At 49.3% G+C, this 17,036-nt stretch overlaps 1 protein-coding gene and 1 pseudogene across 2 annotated transcripts; both read left to right on the top strand.

The window, feature by feature from the left end:
• Positions 1-224: 224 nt before the first annotated feature.
• On the top strand, positions 225-11,810 carry RDH13 (retinol dehydrogenase 13). The gene is made up of 7 exons (XM_081030654.1): positions 225-418; positions 2,931-3,049; positions 4,549-4,704; positions 7,058-7,162; positions 8,118-8,330; positions 9,117-9,218; positions 10,599-11,810. The coding sequence occupies exons 1-7, from the start codon at positions 354-356 to the stop codon at positions 10,841-10,843; spliced, it is 1,005 nt and encodes a 334-aa protein (XP_080886780.1). The 5' UTR covers positions 225-353; the 3' UTR covers positions 10,844-11,810.
• Positions 11,811-13,820: 2,010 nt separating this feature from the next.
• LOC308489942 (large ribosomal subunit protein uL2-like) lies at positions 13,821-16,605 on the top strand (annotated as a pseudogene). Its single transcript has 2 exons — positions 13,821-13,880; positions 15,937-16,605. The product of its transcript is annotated as a large ribosomal subunit protein uL2-like (transcript).
• Positions 16,606-17,036: the final 431 nt, after the last annotated feature.

Below are 17,036 nucleotides of genomic sequence, written 5' to 3'. Positions count from 1 at the left end.
GGAATCCTACCGCAGTTTCACTTCAGAACCCTACTGCGCCTAGTAGCTCACAGCGGGTGACGTCATTCGAACGGCCCGCAGGCCCCGCCCCACAAGCCCCGCCCTCAGGACCGCGACCACGCTCCCTCCCGGTAAACTACTATTCCCAGGAGTAGCCGCGCTCGCAGTCCATCCCCATAGGTCGCGCCCCGGAAGCTCCGCCCCTCGCCCAGTGCCCCGCCCCCGCCACGCCTATTTCAGAAAGTCACCGTTCCAGGCTGCGCCTGACTTTCCCCACGTGGATCCCTGGACTCGAGTGCCTTGGAGCGGCGGGTCTGGGGGTGGCCCCGGGTTGCGTCCCGCTCCGGCTGGGCATGAACCGCTATCTTGTGCCGGTGTCTGTGCTGGGCACAGCGGTGGGTGGCGCGGTGCTGCTCAAGTGAGTATGTGGCACTCATGGGTGATTGCGGGGCGATCGGCAGCCAAGGGAGGGAAGACCGGGAAGACTCCTCTCCCACCCAGGAGCCCTCTAGCTCACCCCACCAGCAGTGTCCTCAGAGAATGTGGGGGCAAACCGAGGCCCCAAGACGGCAGGTCACGGCCAAGGTCACCCAGAGGAAGGGGCGGATCCGGGCCCTTGTAAACATTTTGGTCTAGTTGCTTTCGGACTTTTGATAAATTTATTAATTCAGCAAATATTTTTGGAGCAGTTCCCATATGTCACTTTGCTGGCCCAGGTACAAGGAAAATGTATGCCACCGAAGCTTTTGTTATCCGAAATTAGAGAAACCAATAGAATTCTCCAACTCAGTAAACGGAAAGCTGGTATTGCATGGGATGTATTCACAGTTCTTGTCTTTCCTAGGCTACTTTACTTTAAAAAGAAAAAAAAAAGCTACCAAATATTGTATAGCAGCACTGTTCAGTAGAAGTTTCTACGGTGATGGGAATGCTGTGATGTTTTATATTTGTGCTGTGCGTTACATGGGGCTATTGAGAGCTTAAAGTATGGCTATAGTATGCCTGTAGTTAATGTGGTATTGTGTGATACAATTAAAAACTTAGTAACAGGGTAGATCTCAATATAAACATAAATGTTCCTGCCACAGTAAAAAAATAAAAAGATTAGCAATATGTAATGTTTATTAGTTACACAAGAGAAGAGATTGTCTGGGAGTTACGCCAGAAAATAATTGGAATTTTGAATTAGCTTCTTTTTTTTAAGGGCATGAAGGATAGACTAAATCTCTGTGAACAATTACCTTTGGATTTATTTATCTGCTCTATGATGAGGCTTCATTTTGAACTTGTTCCTCCTGATCTGATAACATCTTTTCAATTTAGTTGGCGGGTATCTTGTTATTTATAATTCATTAAACTACTGCCGTTGTAAATATGAACTAGATATTTTTGGAAATCTCTAGAAGATGGGATAAATAATATAGTATTATGGTAATAAAATTCATTGGCCGCTGTTTTTATTTTTATTCATACCATTGTCTTTCAGTTCTGAAAAAGCTAAAAATAAGTTAAGTGCCACTATGGGAAAAATGAAAAACAACTGAATGCCCTGGAAAGGAAAATATGGCTATTTATTTTTAATTTAAATTAAAAATTAGCCTCAGGTGACTAGTGGCCACCATATTAAACAGTGCCCTTCTCTTGTATGGAGATGGCATTTTTTTATATGGCCAGTGCCCTATTGGTGACATTTGGTGGTTTCTGTTCTGTTTTTGGATATCTTTTGTTTTTCACAGAACGTGAAAGAATTCACAAAACTCAGAAAAGTAGGAAAATAAGAAAAGGTTTATTGAAAGTTGGGCATCAAGGATGCCCATGGCAGTGTCTAGAGAAGATGGCTGCGCCGATGAGAAGGAGAAACAATGGCAGAGGAGTTGCCGGGGACAGAGTCTAGAGTAGACAGCTGCCATGGGTTTCTGTTTAGCGAGGTTTTATATTTTTCTATGCAGGATGTAGGGTGTTGGTCAGCTTGCAGGCCTCTTCTATTATAATTGGCCTCTTCTAGGAACCATCCTGTTCCCATCCATAATGGATGCAGGGTGCTCGTCAGCTTGCAGGGGACTTCTTCCAGGAACTGTTCTCTTCCCATCTATAATGGGTGTTTGTTTGATTGCAGGGGGTTGCCATTGCTGTTGGCTTCCTTTGGGAACTGTTCTGTTTCCATCTATGATGGATGTAAGGTGCTTGTTGGCTTGCAGGTGCAGTGATAGCTGGGAGATTCAGAGCCACACAATTTTTTAAGTTCGTTTTTGTTAACACAAGCTTGCTCCTGTTAACTCTTTGCCTGTCTCATTAATTTCTAGTTTTAGCCCCTCCAAGGATGTGCACATCCTATGCTCAGAACCTGTGAATATGTTCCCGTCAAAGTAGATGTCATTGAGTTAAGGACCTTGAGATGAGGTGATCCTGGATTATCCAGGTGGGCCCACTTACGTCACAAGGGGGAGGCAGGAGAGTCAGAGTCAGAGATTTGAAGGAGGAGGAAGGGGCCACCAGCCAAGGAATGCTGGAGGCCCCCAGAAGCTAGAAAAGGCGAGGGACCGGATTTTGCCCTGGAGCTTCCAGAAGGAACAGAGTCTGCCGAAACCTTGCTTTTATCCCAGTGAGGCCTGCAGAACTGTAGGAGAATACATTTGCCTGGTTTTAACCACTGAGCTTGTGGTAGTTTGTTACATCAGCCATAGGACATGAATATAGGGGGTCTTTATTAAAAAAACAATTGTCACATCCTTGAGGCTTCCCAAAGGCAGACTGTGCTCCGCCTTTTACTTGTAACCACGGCCCCAAGGAGTTATGTGATGTCCTTTCTGTCTTTCAGTTGGGGGAACACAAGGCTCAGGGGGGTCATGTGCCCAAGGTCAAAGCCGTCGGGGTAACCTGTGGTGAATGGACAGACAGATGGAACTGACAGTGCTGTTTCTTACCTTTAGGGATTATGTTGCCGGTGGGGCTTGTCCCAGCAAGGCCACCATTCAGGGGAAGACTGTCATTGTGACGGGTGCCAACACAGGCATTGGGAAGCAGACTGCTTTGGAGCTGGCCAGAAGAGGTGAGGTCCTGCTTTCTCTGCAGGGGCTTGAGGCATGAGACTGGAGATGGAGGGTGTGCTTTCCCAGGGGATGTCAAGGTCATCCGATTCTTTTGCCTGCAAGTAGCAGAAACCATACTCACACTGGCTTAAGCCAAAAATGCTGGTGACCCTGGATGAGGTAAGGTGGGGTTCAGGGTCTCAGAGGAGGCTGTGGATACTCAGCAATTTTTGGTTTTAGTTTTTTTCTGTATTGGCCTTGCTTTTTCCTACTTCAGATGGATTCAGCCCTAATGGCTGGCTCGGGACCTGGGTCAGAGGTAAAGGTCAAGACCTGGCTTCAGGCTCTTCTAGGTGTACTGGTCAGGCATTTTGTAGAATGCCTTCGATTTGGGTATTCAATGTTTTTCTCAAGGTCTGACTGGGGTTTGGGAGGAATTCCACAGAGGAGAGGTGCCCTCCTCATTGCACACGGATCTGTTTTGAAGTTAGCACGAATGGGATTTCCTGAGGGGTCAGGCACGAGAAAGGGCAGAGTCAGGGTTTTTGGTCTGAGCAGCTGGAAGGCCAGAGCTGGTTAGCTGGGACAGGAAGGCTGAGGCAGGTATGAGGGCGGGGGCACAGTGGACACTTTCTCTGGGCTTGTTGAGTCACAGTGGGTGCTATGATGGGCAGCCCCACAGCACCACAGGGGTTTCCCCAAGGGAGGACATGTGCTGCTCTCAGGATGAGGTCAGAAGGGAAATTGGGAAGACATACTCACTGCTGTCCTGAGGGCTGGGATACCACTGGGAAGACACACAGATTCAGGGGTCTGAGGAGTTCCATTTTGGACAGTGTGAGGGGGCAGTGGAATGTATAGGAGGGGTTGGGTCCCCTGTGGGTGGGATAAGCCACACAGGTCCACATGGTCCTCTCAATCCTTGCTTTCTGTTCTCACTTTTCTAATTTTTTAAAGTTATTTTTATGGCTATGTTGAGATTTAATTCACATACCACACAATTCACCCACTGAAGAACGTGCACTTCAGGGATTTGTGGTATAGTCACAGAGTTGTGCAACCATCGTCACTCTCAATTTTAGAACATTTTCATCACCCCCAAACAAAACCTTGCCTCCCTTAGTCATCAGCCCCCAATTTGTTTCCCCTCCCTAGGAAACCATTAATCTACCTTCTATGGATTTGCCTGTTGTGGACATTTCATATAAATAGAACCATACACTATGTGTCCTTTGGCGTTGGGCTCTTTTCACTCAGCCTTAGGTTCTGTGTTACAGGATGTATCTATACTCCAGTCCTTTTTCATGGCTGAATAATATTGCACTGTATGGACAGACTGTGTTTTGTTTATCCACCGTCTGTTGATGGATTCTTGGGTTGTTTCTACCTTTCGACTGTTGTGCGTAGTGCTGTTGTGGACACGTTTTTGTGCGGAATTCGGTTTTCATTTGCACTGGATATATGTATCTAGGAGTGGATCCTTTTTTAAAAAAAAATTTTTGCTATTTTGGGCTTCCAGGAGGCAACATCATCCTGGCCTGTCGAGACATGGAGAAGTGTGAGGTGGCGGCAAAGGACATTCGCAGGGAGACCCTGAATCACCATGTCAATGCCCGGCACCTGGACTTGGCCTCTCTGAAGTCCATTCGAGAGTTTGCAGCCAAGATCACTGAAGGTAGGAGGGAGGGCGCTGGCCTGTGGGCAGGGTCTCGGGTGGCCAGGCTCTGAGGAGCAAATTAAACCAGGCCTGGACCTCATCGCCCACAGAGCCAAAAATATTTACTACCTAGTCCTTCCCAGAGAGACTTTGCTGACTCCAGCTCTTTAGGAAAACGAACTCCTGCATTAGCTTGGATCCTACAAGAAGTAGAAGCCAAGATGGGAGGTAGAGGAGTTAGCCATGGAAAAGGGGCAGAAGCAGTGATTCATCCATTGTTTCTTGAGGCTTTCTGACTCTCAGGTGACTCCAGGGACAGAGATGAGTCAGATTCAGGCTTTGCCTCCAAGGAGCGCCCGGTCCGGCGGGGACACAGCCATGACAATCCTGCTCTACTGGAGGACCCAATCCTGCACCCACGGGCACAGTGCAGACTCCCTGGACCTCCCACTTCTTTGCCGGTCATTTCTTTTTGCAAATCCAGGGGTCAGGCTGTTGTTTTTCAGCACTTCTGTTGCATTAGTTGGTTACTCACGCTTTTTGCTTCCCACCTGGTGTTTTTAGAACTATTCACGTATTTATTTTTTTGAATAGGAATAACCTTTCCAGGAATAAACATTCAGAAAGTACAAATGAGGAGACAGGGACAGGTCTCCCTGCCACTCCTGCCCCTAGCTACCCAGACTCCTTCCTCATGTGTGTTCAGTTCTCCCCCATGTGTCTTGCTGGAGACAGTTTATGCATTTATAAAGCAGGCAGGTGTATACACCTCCCCTTGGCTTTTTTGTACAAATCAGAGCCTGTTATACTCCTGGTGCTCCATGCTCTTTCTCCCCCATTGTCTCTTAGAGATCGGTTTTAGGCAGAGTGTCCCAGTTCTTGCAGCTACATTGTGTTTCTTTATTCTTTTCTTGCAGCTACATTGTGTTTCATTGTGTGGATCTGACAGGTGATGTTACTGGTTCTCTACCAATGGCCACGTGGCTTACAGGTTTTCAGGGCTACAGGCACTGATGCTGTGAACATCCTCGTATATCTGTGTTATTTCTCACACATGTGAGGGTCTCTGCAGATCTTGAACAACCTCTTCCTTTTCATTCAGCTTTGTATTAAATGAAAGCAGGAAAGCTAGTGGGGAGACAGCAGCTATTGCTCAGAAGTGGTGAAGAAATAAACATTTATGGAGTGATTTTTTTAACCCCTGATGCAAAGAAATACATATTTGTTGTGGACAATCTATTAAAATCCTGAACAGTAAGTAAGAAAGAACTAAACACCTTTGATTGCACACCAGCCGTAAGGGAGTCACTGTTAACCTTTTTCTCCCCTCTACATTGTGAAGCTTTCATCTTGAAAACATAGCTGGTCTTCTTTATTTTAACAATACAAATTAATAACATGCAGGAAGAATTGCAGGGGGGAAACTGAGTCACAGGGGAGCTGTATAACTTAGCTGGGATCATACTGGTCAGGGTAGAGCTGGGGGTCTCGAACCCCCCTCTGATCGGCTCCAGAGCTTGTGATCCTGATGGGTATGCCACGTCCCTTTCCCCTCAAATAAAGAACAAAATAGAAGCTCTGTTTATTAGGTGCTACATGACCTAATTCATTATTTTCATTGATCCCAAAACCATTTTGGGAATGTTATGGGTTCTGTTGTGTCCTCCCAAAAAAGACATGTTGAAGGGTCCTACCCTCAGTGCCTCAGACTGTCACCTTATTTGGAGAGGGGAATCTTTACAGAGGTAACCAAATGAAAATGAGGTCATTAGGGTGGGCCGTAATCGATCTGAGTGGTGTCCTTATAAGAAGAGATTAGCACACAGACATGTGCAGAGGGAGGACCACGTGAGGAATCAGGGAGGTGGCTGTGTACAAGATAAGGAGAGAGGCCTGGAACAGATTCTCCCTCATGGCCTCCGAGGGAACCAACCCTGCGACACCTTCCAGCCTCCAGGACTGGGGGACGATAGATTTCTGCTTTCAAGCCACCCAGTGTGAGGCCAGAGATCAAGGTATTGGCAGGACTGCACTGGATGGAATCTTTCCTCAGATTTTCAGCTTCTGGTGGTGGCCGTCAATCCTGGTGTTCTTTGGCTTCTAGCTGCATCTCTCCACGCTCTGCCTTCGTCATCACACCATGGTCTCCCCATGTGCATGTCTGTGTCCAAATTTCCCTGTCTTATAAGGACACCACTCATGTTCGATAGGGCCCACCCTATGTCCTCATCTTTACTTGATTATTTCTACAAGGACTGTTTCCAAAGAAAGATCACATTCACAGGTTCTGGGTAGACATGAATATTTGGGGAACACTGGTCAGCCCAGCGGGTATGGAGCTGACACGTTTGCCCTGATCTTTGCCTTCCAGAGGAGCAGCAAGTACACGTCCTGGTCAACAACGCAGCTGTGATGCGGTGCCCCCACTGGACCACTGAGGATGGCTTTGAGATGCAGCTTGGCGTTAACTACCTGGGTGAGGCCACAGGCTGCGTGGTGTTGGTGTCAGCCTGGGATGTGGGTGGGGTCCCCAGTGGGCCAAACGCAGGCTCACAGTGCAGGTGGGGGGTGCCTTCCTCCACTGTCCAAGGCGTCCGGGTCACCTGGTGGCTGGGGGTTGCCTGATCACCTCTGGATGTTCAGTCTTTCCGAACCTCTATCAGTCTCTTGACATCTCGTCCCTTTGTCCGTCCTCCAGTCTTAGTCTGTCTTTCAGTCTATTTGTTGTCACCCTGAACACACCCAGGGTTCTGTTAGTAAGGGCAAAGAGGCAGTGGGTCATACTGGATCAGGGCCCACCCTAATGACCTTACTTTAATTGCCTCTGTAAAGAACCCAGATCCCATCTACAAATAAGGTCCCATTCTGAGGTTCTGGAGGGTTGGACTTCAACATATATTTTAGTGGGGAGAAGAACACAATTCAACCCTAAACACACATATTACTATCATTCATACCCTATTGGTTGGTATTCAGTTACATGAACTGATGTAGCTGCAAAGGAGTCTGGGAAATGTAGTCTTTCACTGGGCAGTCTTGTGCAAAGCCAAAAATCATATTACTAAAGAAGAAATGGAGAAAATATTTTGGGAGACAGAAGGCAGTTTCTTTCCCAGTTGACCTCATAGAGTTATCAAAGGGCTTGACATTTGGGGTTGGATAATTCCTTGTGGGGACTGTCCTGTGCATTATAGAATTTTGAGCAACATCCCTGGCCTCTACCTAATAGATGGCCGTAATGCCCCCATTTCACTCTGCAGTTGTGACAACCACAATTGTCTCCAGATAATGCCAAATATTCCCTGGGGGGCAAAATTACATACGATTGGTTACCTTGTGTTATTGGGAGGGTGAAGGTAATGTTCTCAGTATGGTCCTAGGCATGTGATAAAAGTTCAATAAAAGTTATCTTTTTGTCATCTTTCATCCAGGTCACTTTCTTCTGACAAACTTACTGCTGGACAAGCTGAAGGCCTCGGCCCCTTCACGGATCATCAACCTCTCATCTTTGGCCCACGTTGCTGGGCACATAGACTTTGATGACTTGAACTGGGAGAAGAGGGAGTATGACACTAAAGCGGCCTACTGCCAGAGTAAGCTGGCCGTCATCCTCTTCACCAAGGAGCTGAGCCAGCGGCTGCAAGGTGCGAGTGTGGCCTCCTTCTTCCTTTAGCTCTGAGCCTGGAACAGTTCTGCTGTGACCCTGGGCTGATGAGAGGTCACGCACTAGCTCCAGGACACAGTAGGCAAGTGAATGACACACACACCAGCAGGCTCCCCACTGGTGCCTGAAGCAGACATCACTAATCAATCACAGTCTTCTCCCCTGCTCATCCAGGACAGGCATCTGAGCCTTTGGTGCTCTAGGCCAGTGGACATTTGGCAATCTCTTTGGCTGTCATTTCAGGGAGTGGGGATGGGTGGATGTTGCTACTGGCATCTAGTGGACAGAATCCAGAGATGCTGTTCAATTTCCTACAGTGCTAAGGGTAAAGAATGATTGGATCTCAACATCCATAGTGCTGAAGTTGAAAAGTCTGCCCTTCACCCTTGCTTCTCAAAGTGGACCAGGAGCATCAGCTCACCTGGAAGCTTGTCATAATTGCAGCATCTCAGACCCCACCCTGATCTACTGTTTCAGACTTTCTGCGGGGTGGGGGCCAGTGGTCTGGGTTTTTCCAGCCCTCCATGTTATTTTTACACACATGCTCAGGTTGAAAGGCTCTGCTCTGGGCAGCCATGAAACAGAGCTGTCTTGCAAGATGAGACTACCTATCATGAAGACTTCAGAGCAAGAAGGTGGTGTGGGTTTGAGGGTAGGAAACAGGAGACCCCCAGGGCTCAGGGTGGGCAGCATCAGGCTTCCTGGGAAGGAGTGAACCTGGTGTCTGACCCCCTCCCCACTCCTTATTCTTTCTTTCTCTCCCCAGGCACAGGAGTGACCGTCAATGCTTTGCACCCTGGTGTGGCCAGGACAGAACTGGGCAGACACACAGGCATGTATAACTCTGCCTTCTCCAGCTTCATGCTTGGTAAGTCCCCTCTCGGCCTGGGGTCCCTTAGCTGAACCCCTGCCCTCTCAGCGGGGGCCCAGGATCCTCCTCAGTGTATTAGCCATAGGATATGTATAGATATTTAGGGAAATTTATTAGAAGAGATTGGCTCATGATTTATGGAGGCTGAGAAGCCCCACCGTCTGCCATCGGCATGCTGGAGACGCAGGACAGCCTGTGGTGTAGTTCTAGTCCACACCCAAAGGTCTGAGAACCTGGACAGCTGGTGGTGTAGGCCCCAGTTTGAGTTTGATGGTCAGCAGTGCCAATACCTGAGGGCAGGAGGAAGTGGATGTCCCAGTTCAAGCAGAGAGAGAGTGAGCGAATTCACCTTTCCTCACCTTTTTGTTCTATTCTGGCCCTGAACTAAGTGTATGCTGCCCAGGGATAAATGGGTTTCCTTTATTCAGTGTAAGGATCCAAATGCTTATCTTTTCTGATCATACCCTCAGACACACCCATAAGTAAGGTTTTACCAGCTCTCTAGGTGTCCCTTAGCCCAGTCAAGTTGACATATAAAATTAATGACACTCAGAGACTATTCTCAGGGGCTTTGCTCTGCCCTCTTTCCTGTATCTTCCATGGTACCAAGAACAAGTCACTTTTCTATGTCGATCTGGCCAGCCAGCCTCAGAATAGTCCCAGGAAGCAGGCCAGAGCCCATCTGATGAGAAAACCGTGTCTCAGAGGAGGAGCCTGTAGAAGCCCACTGCTGGAGTCTGGCTGTGCTCAGGGTAACCTCAGCTTCACCCGAAACTAGCTGTGCTTCTCTGCGAGGCTCACCTCTCTGAGCCTCAGTTTACTCCTGCAACGTGAGGGCCAGCATAGTACCTGCCTCACAGTTGCTGGGAGGTTTAGATGAGACCCCCCGCTTAAAAAGGCCAGCACAGTGCCTGGCCCAGATTTAAGCTGAGTAAGTAATTAGAACTTTGTAACTGGATTTGTAATCCTGAGAAACATTCGGTAGGTGAGTGCCAAGTGTCAAGGGTCTTAGGCTGAGGCTGGCACTGGAGGTGCTCAACAAATACACGTTATTTTAAAGCACGATGGGGCAGGGTGGGACTCAGGGCTGACCAAGAGGACAGAGGCCTTCCGTTTGCCTGGGAAAGCCAGGGAGGCTTCTTGGGGGAGGCAGCTTTTGGGTTAGTCCCTGCATCTGGAAGGATTTGGCTAGGCAGTGCAAGGGAAGAGAATTCCTGGTGGAGGGCATCCTAGGAGCAAAGGCCTGGAACTGGGCTCTGTGGGACAATAGGCCAACGTCTGGCCTCAGTGGGCCCTGTGTCCTGGGGGTGGTGTAGGGCTTTCTGTGTCCTCCTCTCTGAGTGTGTGTGGACTGAATGTTCTGTGGGCTGATTGCAGGACCCATCTTCTGGCTGCTGGTCAAGAGCCCCCAGCTGGCGGCCCAGCCCAGCACTTACCTTGTGGTGGCAGAGGAACTGGAAGGCGTTTCTGGAAAGTACTTCGATGGACTTAAAGAGAAAGCTCCGGCCCCTGAGGCTGAGGATGAGGAGGTAGCCCAGAGGCTTTGGGCTGAAAGTGCCCGCCTGGTGGGCTTGGAGGTCTCTCATGGGTCCTCTGTGAGGAGAGAGCCCCTCCCCAAATAACCTGGGAGCAGGTGTGAAAGCCATCAGGGAGGCAGTCATCAGGATGGAGCAAGACCAAGGATAACTGCCATGCCCACATCACCCTCTAGGTGGCAGTATTGGCCAAGGAATGCTGGCTGCCATGCCCACGTCACCCTCTAAATGGCAGTATTGACCTGGTTTTTTTTTCTCTTTTGTGGCCACAGTGGATTGGACTTCAGGTGGGCACCTTACCCGGGGGTTGGCTGGGACACTGTGCCTGCCGAGAGGAGCCAGCTCCCTCTGGTGTGGGCCACAGTGATGGGGGACCGTATGACAATGGACAAGTTGTCTGACAGACACTGTCAAGTTCACGGTTCCCTGTGGGACCTTGTACAGCTCCAGCCTCCTCTCCGAGTCTCGGTTTCTCCAACTGTAGAATGTGTGCAATATCTTGACTACCTCACAGGATGGCGTGATGCTCAGTGAATAGTAGCTGTGCATTCCTTCCCAGAGTAAGTTTACTGAGGGTCTTACATAAGCCAGACCTGGCCTTGTTGTCCCCCAGTCACGCCCAGGACAACAGCTGCTGCTGCTGAGGACCCCGGATGCCTGGGGTCATGACCTTTCCTTGGCCCGTAGACTCTCAAGCTTATCTTTAAAAAGACTAATAATAAAACATCTAGCTGAGTCATAGGTTTTATTTTCCTCCATGCCAGTGAGGAAGTGCCAATGAGCTGAATAAGAACAACTCATGCATTTCTTCCTTTTGGGAAACTCAGATGTCAATTTAAATATCAGGGCAATAAAACAATCATGTTCAGATGTTTAGAGGTGAAAGGGTCCCTTCCCTCTTTTTATGTGGCGACAGTCATTGAAGTCTAGCTGTCTTCTGTGTTAGAAACAGGGCTGGCACTCAGCTTGGGCACAGATTTGAGGGGGGATGGCACCAAAAGCTCAGTAATCCAGATAAACATTTTAACATTAAAAAATGTAATATTTAATATTTACGATACTTCAGGAAGTCAGAGGTGCTGCGTCACATCCTACAATCCACAGAACAGCACAGAATGACCAGCCCTGGATGCCAGCAGTGGTGGGGGGGAGTGGTGGAGGCTGAATCAAAGACATCCAACACTTTATAAATCCAGTTAGTTTTCTTTCTGTGACTGTGGGGACAGAGCCAGGGGTGCAGTTTCCAGGCTCTCGGCCTCATGTGGAAAGGTGCTTACTTGGGTAGTAAATGGCCTTCAACTGTGATTGGATGGCCATCAGCTGTGGCTAGTTGGCCGTCAGCTGTAACCAGTGAGCCATTGGCCACTAATATAACTGCCGTGGCTACGCTAGCAGCAAATGGGGGCTAGCAAGAAGATGGTGGCTGAGCTAGAAAGTGCGGATTGCAGTTAGTAAGTGAGGTTGGTTGGCAGAGAAGCAGACGGCGGATTGTGGATTGTGTGGCTCCTGCTTCCTGTGTCTCCATCCCAGCCACCAGCGAGACTACAGTGGTATGACTCCCCTATCTCTGGCTCCGTGGGTGTTCCTTTTTGGCTTCATCATGTGTTGTGCAAGGCGGCCTGCGGGATCTCTGGTCCCGCTCCTCACATAAGAACGCTGGACATGGTGAGGCCGAAAAGGAACACCCATGGAGCCATAGGTAGGGGAGTCAGACCACTGTAGTCTCACTGGAGGCTGGATCCACACGACCTGCAACCTGCTGTCTGCCTCTCTGCCTGCCAACCAACCGAGTGACCAACCAGCGCAGCCGCGGCAGTTAGATCAGTGGCTGATTGGCTCACTGGTTACAGCTGACGCACATCTACGCGAGCCAGCACCTTTCCACGTGAGGCCAAGAGCCTGGAAACTATTTTCTGGGACTCTGTCCCCACATCATGTCCTGCGTTCTTATGTGGGGAGCAGGACCAGAGACCCTGCCTGACACGCTGTATGACACATGGCGCAGCAAGCAGGGTAGGGTACGGTGCCGGCCAAAGCTCTCTGAAGGGCAGTGGAGCAGTTTGTGCGTATGAACACTCAGTCTCAGGAAGACCAGGAGGAGCAGCTGCCGGAGAGCTGGACCCCCGTGGAGGGGTGGGAAGACGTGGACGGTTCTCCAACCAGCATAGGCCGGAGAAAGCAAAGGTCATTGTGGCCCTGTGGGCTGGGAAGTTGTCATGCAAGGTGTCACATGGGGTCTTCTGTCCCGCTCCCCACATAAGGACGCAGGATAGGGTGAGGCTAAAAAGGAACACTCACGGAGCCATATATGTGGGAGTCATACCACTATATTCTTGCTGGCAGCTGGGTTGGAGACACAGGAAGCAGGAGCCACACTGTCCCCAACCCACCGTCCTAACTGCAATCCGCACTTACCAGCCACCATCTTCTCGCTAGTCCCCCTTTTCTGCTAGCATAGCCATGACAGTTATATTAGTGGCCAGTGGTTCACTGGTTACAGCTGACGGCCATCCAATCACAGTTGATGGCCATTTACTACCTGAACCAACACCTTTCCATGTGAGGGTGAGAGCCTGGAAATGGCATTCCTGGCTCTGTCCCCACAGAAATGCTTGCTGAGGCCCTCACCCCCAGGTTGGGGAGGATTTGAAGCCCTCCCCCTGCGGAGGGGGCGCAGATTGTGAGGCTCACAGCCCTGGCTAATGACTGTGGACTATGGGGAATTGCTGTTCATCCCTGATTTGATGGACCGCTTGACTGATTGCTTGGGAACGTACCACCATGTAGTGGTGTGGAGTCCTGGCGTGGTGTGGTGTGGTGGAGTGTGGATTACGGATTGTAGAGAGGTGCATTGCAGCTAGCAAGTGAGGTTGGTTGGCAGAGACAAGTGGACGGTGGGTTGCGGATCATGTGGCTCCTGCCTCCTGTGTCTCCAACCCAGCCGCCAGCGAGACTGTAGTGGTGTGGTATAGTGGTATAGCCCTACCTATGGCTCCGTGGGTGTTCCTCTTTGGCCTCACCGTATCCTGCATTCTTATGTGGGGAGTGGGACTAGAGACCCCGCATGACACCCCGCATGACAGGGTCAGTGGGGGAGTTTGTGGGGGAGTCTGGGAAGCTACTGGTTTGACCACCAAATTGGCACCATAAGCTGGGAGCTCGCAGTCACATCTGAAAGTGTGAGAGCAATTACAAATTTAAAATAAGGCTGAGGGGCCGGCCCGGTGGCTCAGGCAGTTGGAGCTCTGTGCTCCTGACTCCGAGGGCTGCCGGTTCGATTCCCACATGGGCCAGTGGGCTCTCAACCACAAGGTTGCCGGTTCAACTCCTCAAATCCTGCAAGGGATGGTGGGCTCGGCCCCCTGCAACTAAGATTGAGCACGGCACCTTGAGCTGAGCTGCTCAGTTGGTTGGAGCGCATCCTCTCAACCACAAGGTTGCAGGTTCGACTCCTGCAAGGGATGGTGGGCTGTGCCCCCTGCAACTAGCAATGGCAACTGGACCTGGAGCTGAGCTGCGCCCTCCACAACTAAGACTGAAAGGACAACTTGAAGCAGGACAACAACTTGAAGCTGAACGGCACCCTCCACAACTAAGATTGAAAGGACAGCTTCTTGACTTTGAAAAAAAAAAAGTCCTGGAAGTACACACTGTTCCCCAATAAAGTCTTGTTCCCCTTCCCCAGTAAAAAATCTTTAAAAAAAAATAAGGCTGAATTCTCCCCATTAGAAATAAGGGAAGTGATGCCTCCCATCTGTTTCTTAGGGCACTTATGTGAAAAAATGTGTAAGTTTTCCCTGCATCCTACAATTCCCTCCCTCAAACCCTTTTCCCAGCACTGACGTGTGGATCTCTGTCTTTCTTTCCAATCAAATATTTTTGGGCTCATCTCAATTTCTGTCCTTCCCTTACAACCCACACTTGACGGGTGAATATTTTACCCTTTCTACGTTAGAAAATGATCACAGTTTGCCCACTTCTCTCCATGCCCTCAGGTGTTCTTAGGTGAACTTTGCACATCAATGGATTCCAGCTACATCCTCCCCACCTGTGTTCATCTCCCACGATTGCCCGGCTCTGCGCTGCCTCCATGCTGCAAATAAAATGGTCTTTTCAAAAGCCATCCTAGGGCAGCACTAGCTCAGGCAAGCCCTTCAAAATCTTTGTTTTGGTTGGTACTTTGAATGAAGAACACTGCCCTTCCTGCAAACCCTGATTCTAGCTCTGACCCTTGCTCTGTCTCCACTCCACTCTCACTTCCTAACAGCTTCACTGACTCTGCTTTTACCCTTTGCCTGGAATATTTTTTTTGCCAGTCTTTCTCCTCCTTTTCGTCTCTCAGAATGTGGCTTGAAAAGCTCCAGGTTTCAAATTCTTTTGCTGGTGCCTGATGGAGAACAGTTTTCCCCATTCACCCCTGGAAACCCCAGGAGCCCCCTGCGTGGATTCCTACCCGTCCTCCCCGTGATCTCCTATCACAAGCTGCCTTTCTGTGGTCAGTCTTTAAGATCTCCCATCTGGGCCTTCAGCACCTAAGGGGCATCTGATCTCTTAGAATGTGTTAGGTATATTGTAGCCCTCTTTCACAAATGGTGAAAGTGGATGTGGCTTCTCTGAAGCTGAACATTTGCCATTCAGAATAAAAATCAGTATGGAAGTTCCTCAAAAAATTAAAAATAGGACCACCTTCTGACCCAGCAATTCCACTTCTATGTATGTATCCAAAGAAATCCAAAACCCTAATTCGAAAAGAGATGTACATCCCCGTGTTCATTGCAGCGCTATTTATTATAGCTGAGACATGAAAGCAAGCTAAGTGAGCACCAATACATGAACGGGTAAAGAAGCAGTGGGCATACATACAACGGAATATTGCTTGACCATAAAAAAGAATGAAATCTTGGCATTTGTGACAACACACATGGGATGAGAGGGTATGATGCTGAGTTAAATAAGTCAGACAGAGAAAGACAAATACCATATGACCTCACTTATATGTGGAATCTGAAAAATAAAATAAGTGAACAAACAAAACAGAAACAAACTCATAGACACAGAGAACAAACTGATGGTTGCCAGATGGGAGGGTTTGGGGAGCTGGGGGAGAAAGGTGATGGGATTAAAAGTACAAACTGCCAGTTATAAAATAGTCCCGGCCTCTTTTGGCCGCTGGGGAGCAGAGTGCGGGTGGGCACAGTGATCCACAGACAGAGGGACACGCGGGCTCCGCGTTCCCCATTCATGAGAAGCACCGCAAGGGTGCTGCGGGGTTGCGTGCCCATGGACTTCCTCCCGCATCACAGGTACCTCAGGGGCATGGTGAAGCATATCATCCATGAGCTAGGTCGCGGTGCGCCCCTTGCCAAGGTGGTCTTCCGTGATCCATACCCTTTAAGAAGCAGACGGACCTGTTCAATGCTGCGAAAGGCATCCACATGGGCCGGTTGGTGTACTGCTGCAAGAAGGCTCCACTGAACACTGGCAGTGTGCTCCCGGTGGGCACCAGGCCTGAGGACACCATCGTGTGCTGTCTGGAGAAGCCTGGTGCCCCGGACAAGCTGGCCCATGCCTCTGTCAACTATGCCACTGCCATCTCCCACAACCCCGAGACCAAAAAGACCCGAGGGAAGCTGCCCTCAGGCTCCAAAAAGGTAATTTCCTCTGCCAACAGAGCTGTGGTCGGTATGGTGGCCAGAGGTGGCCGCATTGACAAGCCCATCCTGAAGGCTGGCCCTGCCTACCGCAAGTACAAGGCAGAGAGTAATTGTTGGCCCCATGTGCAGTGTGTGGCCATGAACGCTGTGGTGTGTCTACCTGGAACCAAGACTGTGCAGGAGAAAGAGAACTAGGACTGTGAGGCGCAATAAAGTCTGTCCTTTTGCCACTAGTGGTACATAAACCCAAAACAACAAAGGAACAAGACAAGCAAATGAGAAACAAGAACTCATAGACACAGACAATAGTTTAGTGGTTACCAGAGGGTAAGCGGGTGGGGGGAGGCAGATGAGGGTAAGGGGGATCAAATATATGGTGATGGAAGGAGAACTGACTCTGGGTGGTGAGCACACAATGGGATTTATAGATGATGTAATACAGAATTGTACACCTGAAATTTATGTAATTTCACTAACAACTGTCACCCCAATAAATTTAATAAAAAAAAAGAAATGAAATAGTCACAGGATGTAAAGTACAGCATAGTCAATAACACCATGTTTCCCAAAAAATAAGACCTAGCTGAACCATCAGCTCTAATGTGTCTTTTGGAGCAAAAATCAAT

The sequence above is a fragment of the Rhinolophus hipposideros genome (genome assembly GCF_964194185.1).
Source record: "Rhinolophus hipposideros genome assembly, chromosome: 21".
In the NCBI taxonomy this organism is placed as follows: domain Eukaryota; kingdom Metazoa; phylum Chordata; class Mammalia; order Chiroptera; family Rhinolophidae; genus Rhinolophus; species Rhinolophus hipposideros.
The sequence above is the reverse complement of the archived record's forward strand: the minus strand, read 5'-3'. Positions and strand labels throughout refer to the sequence as shown.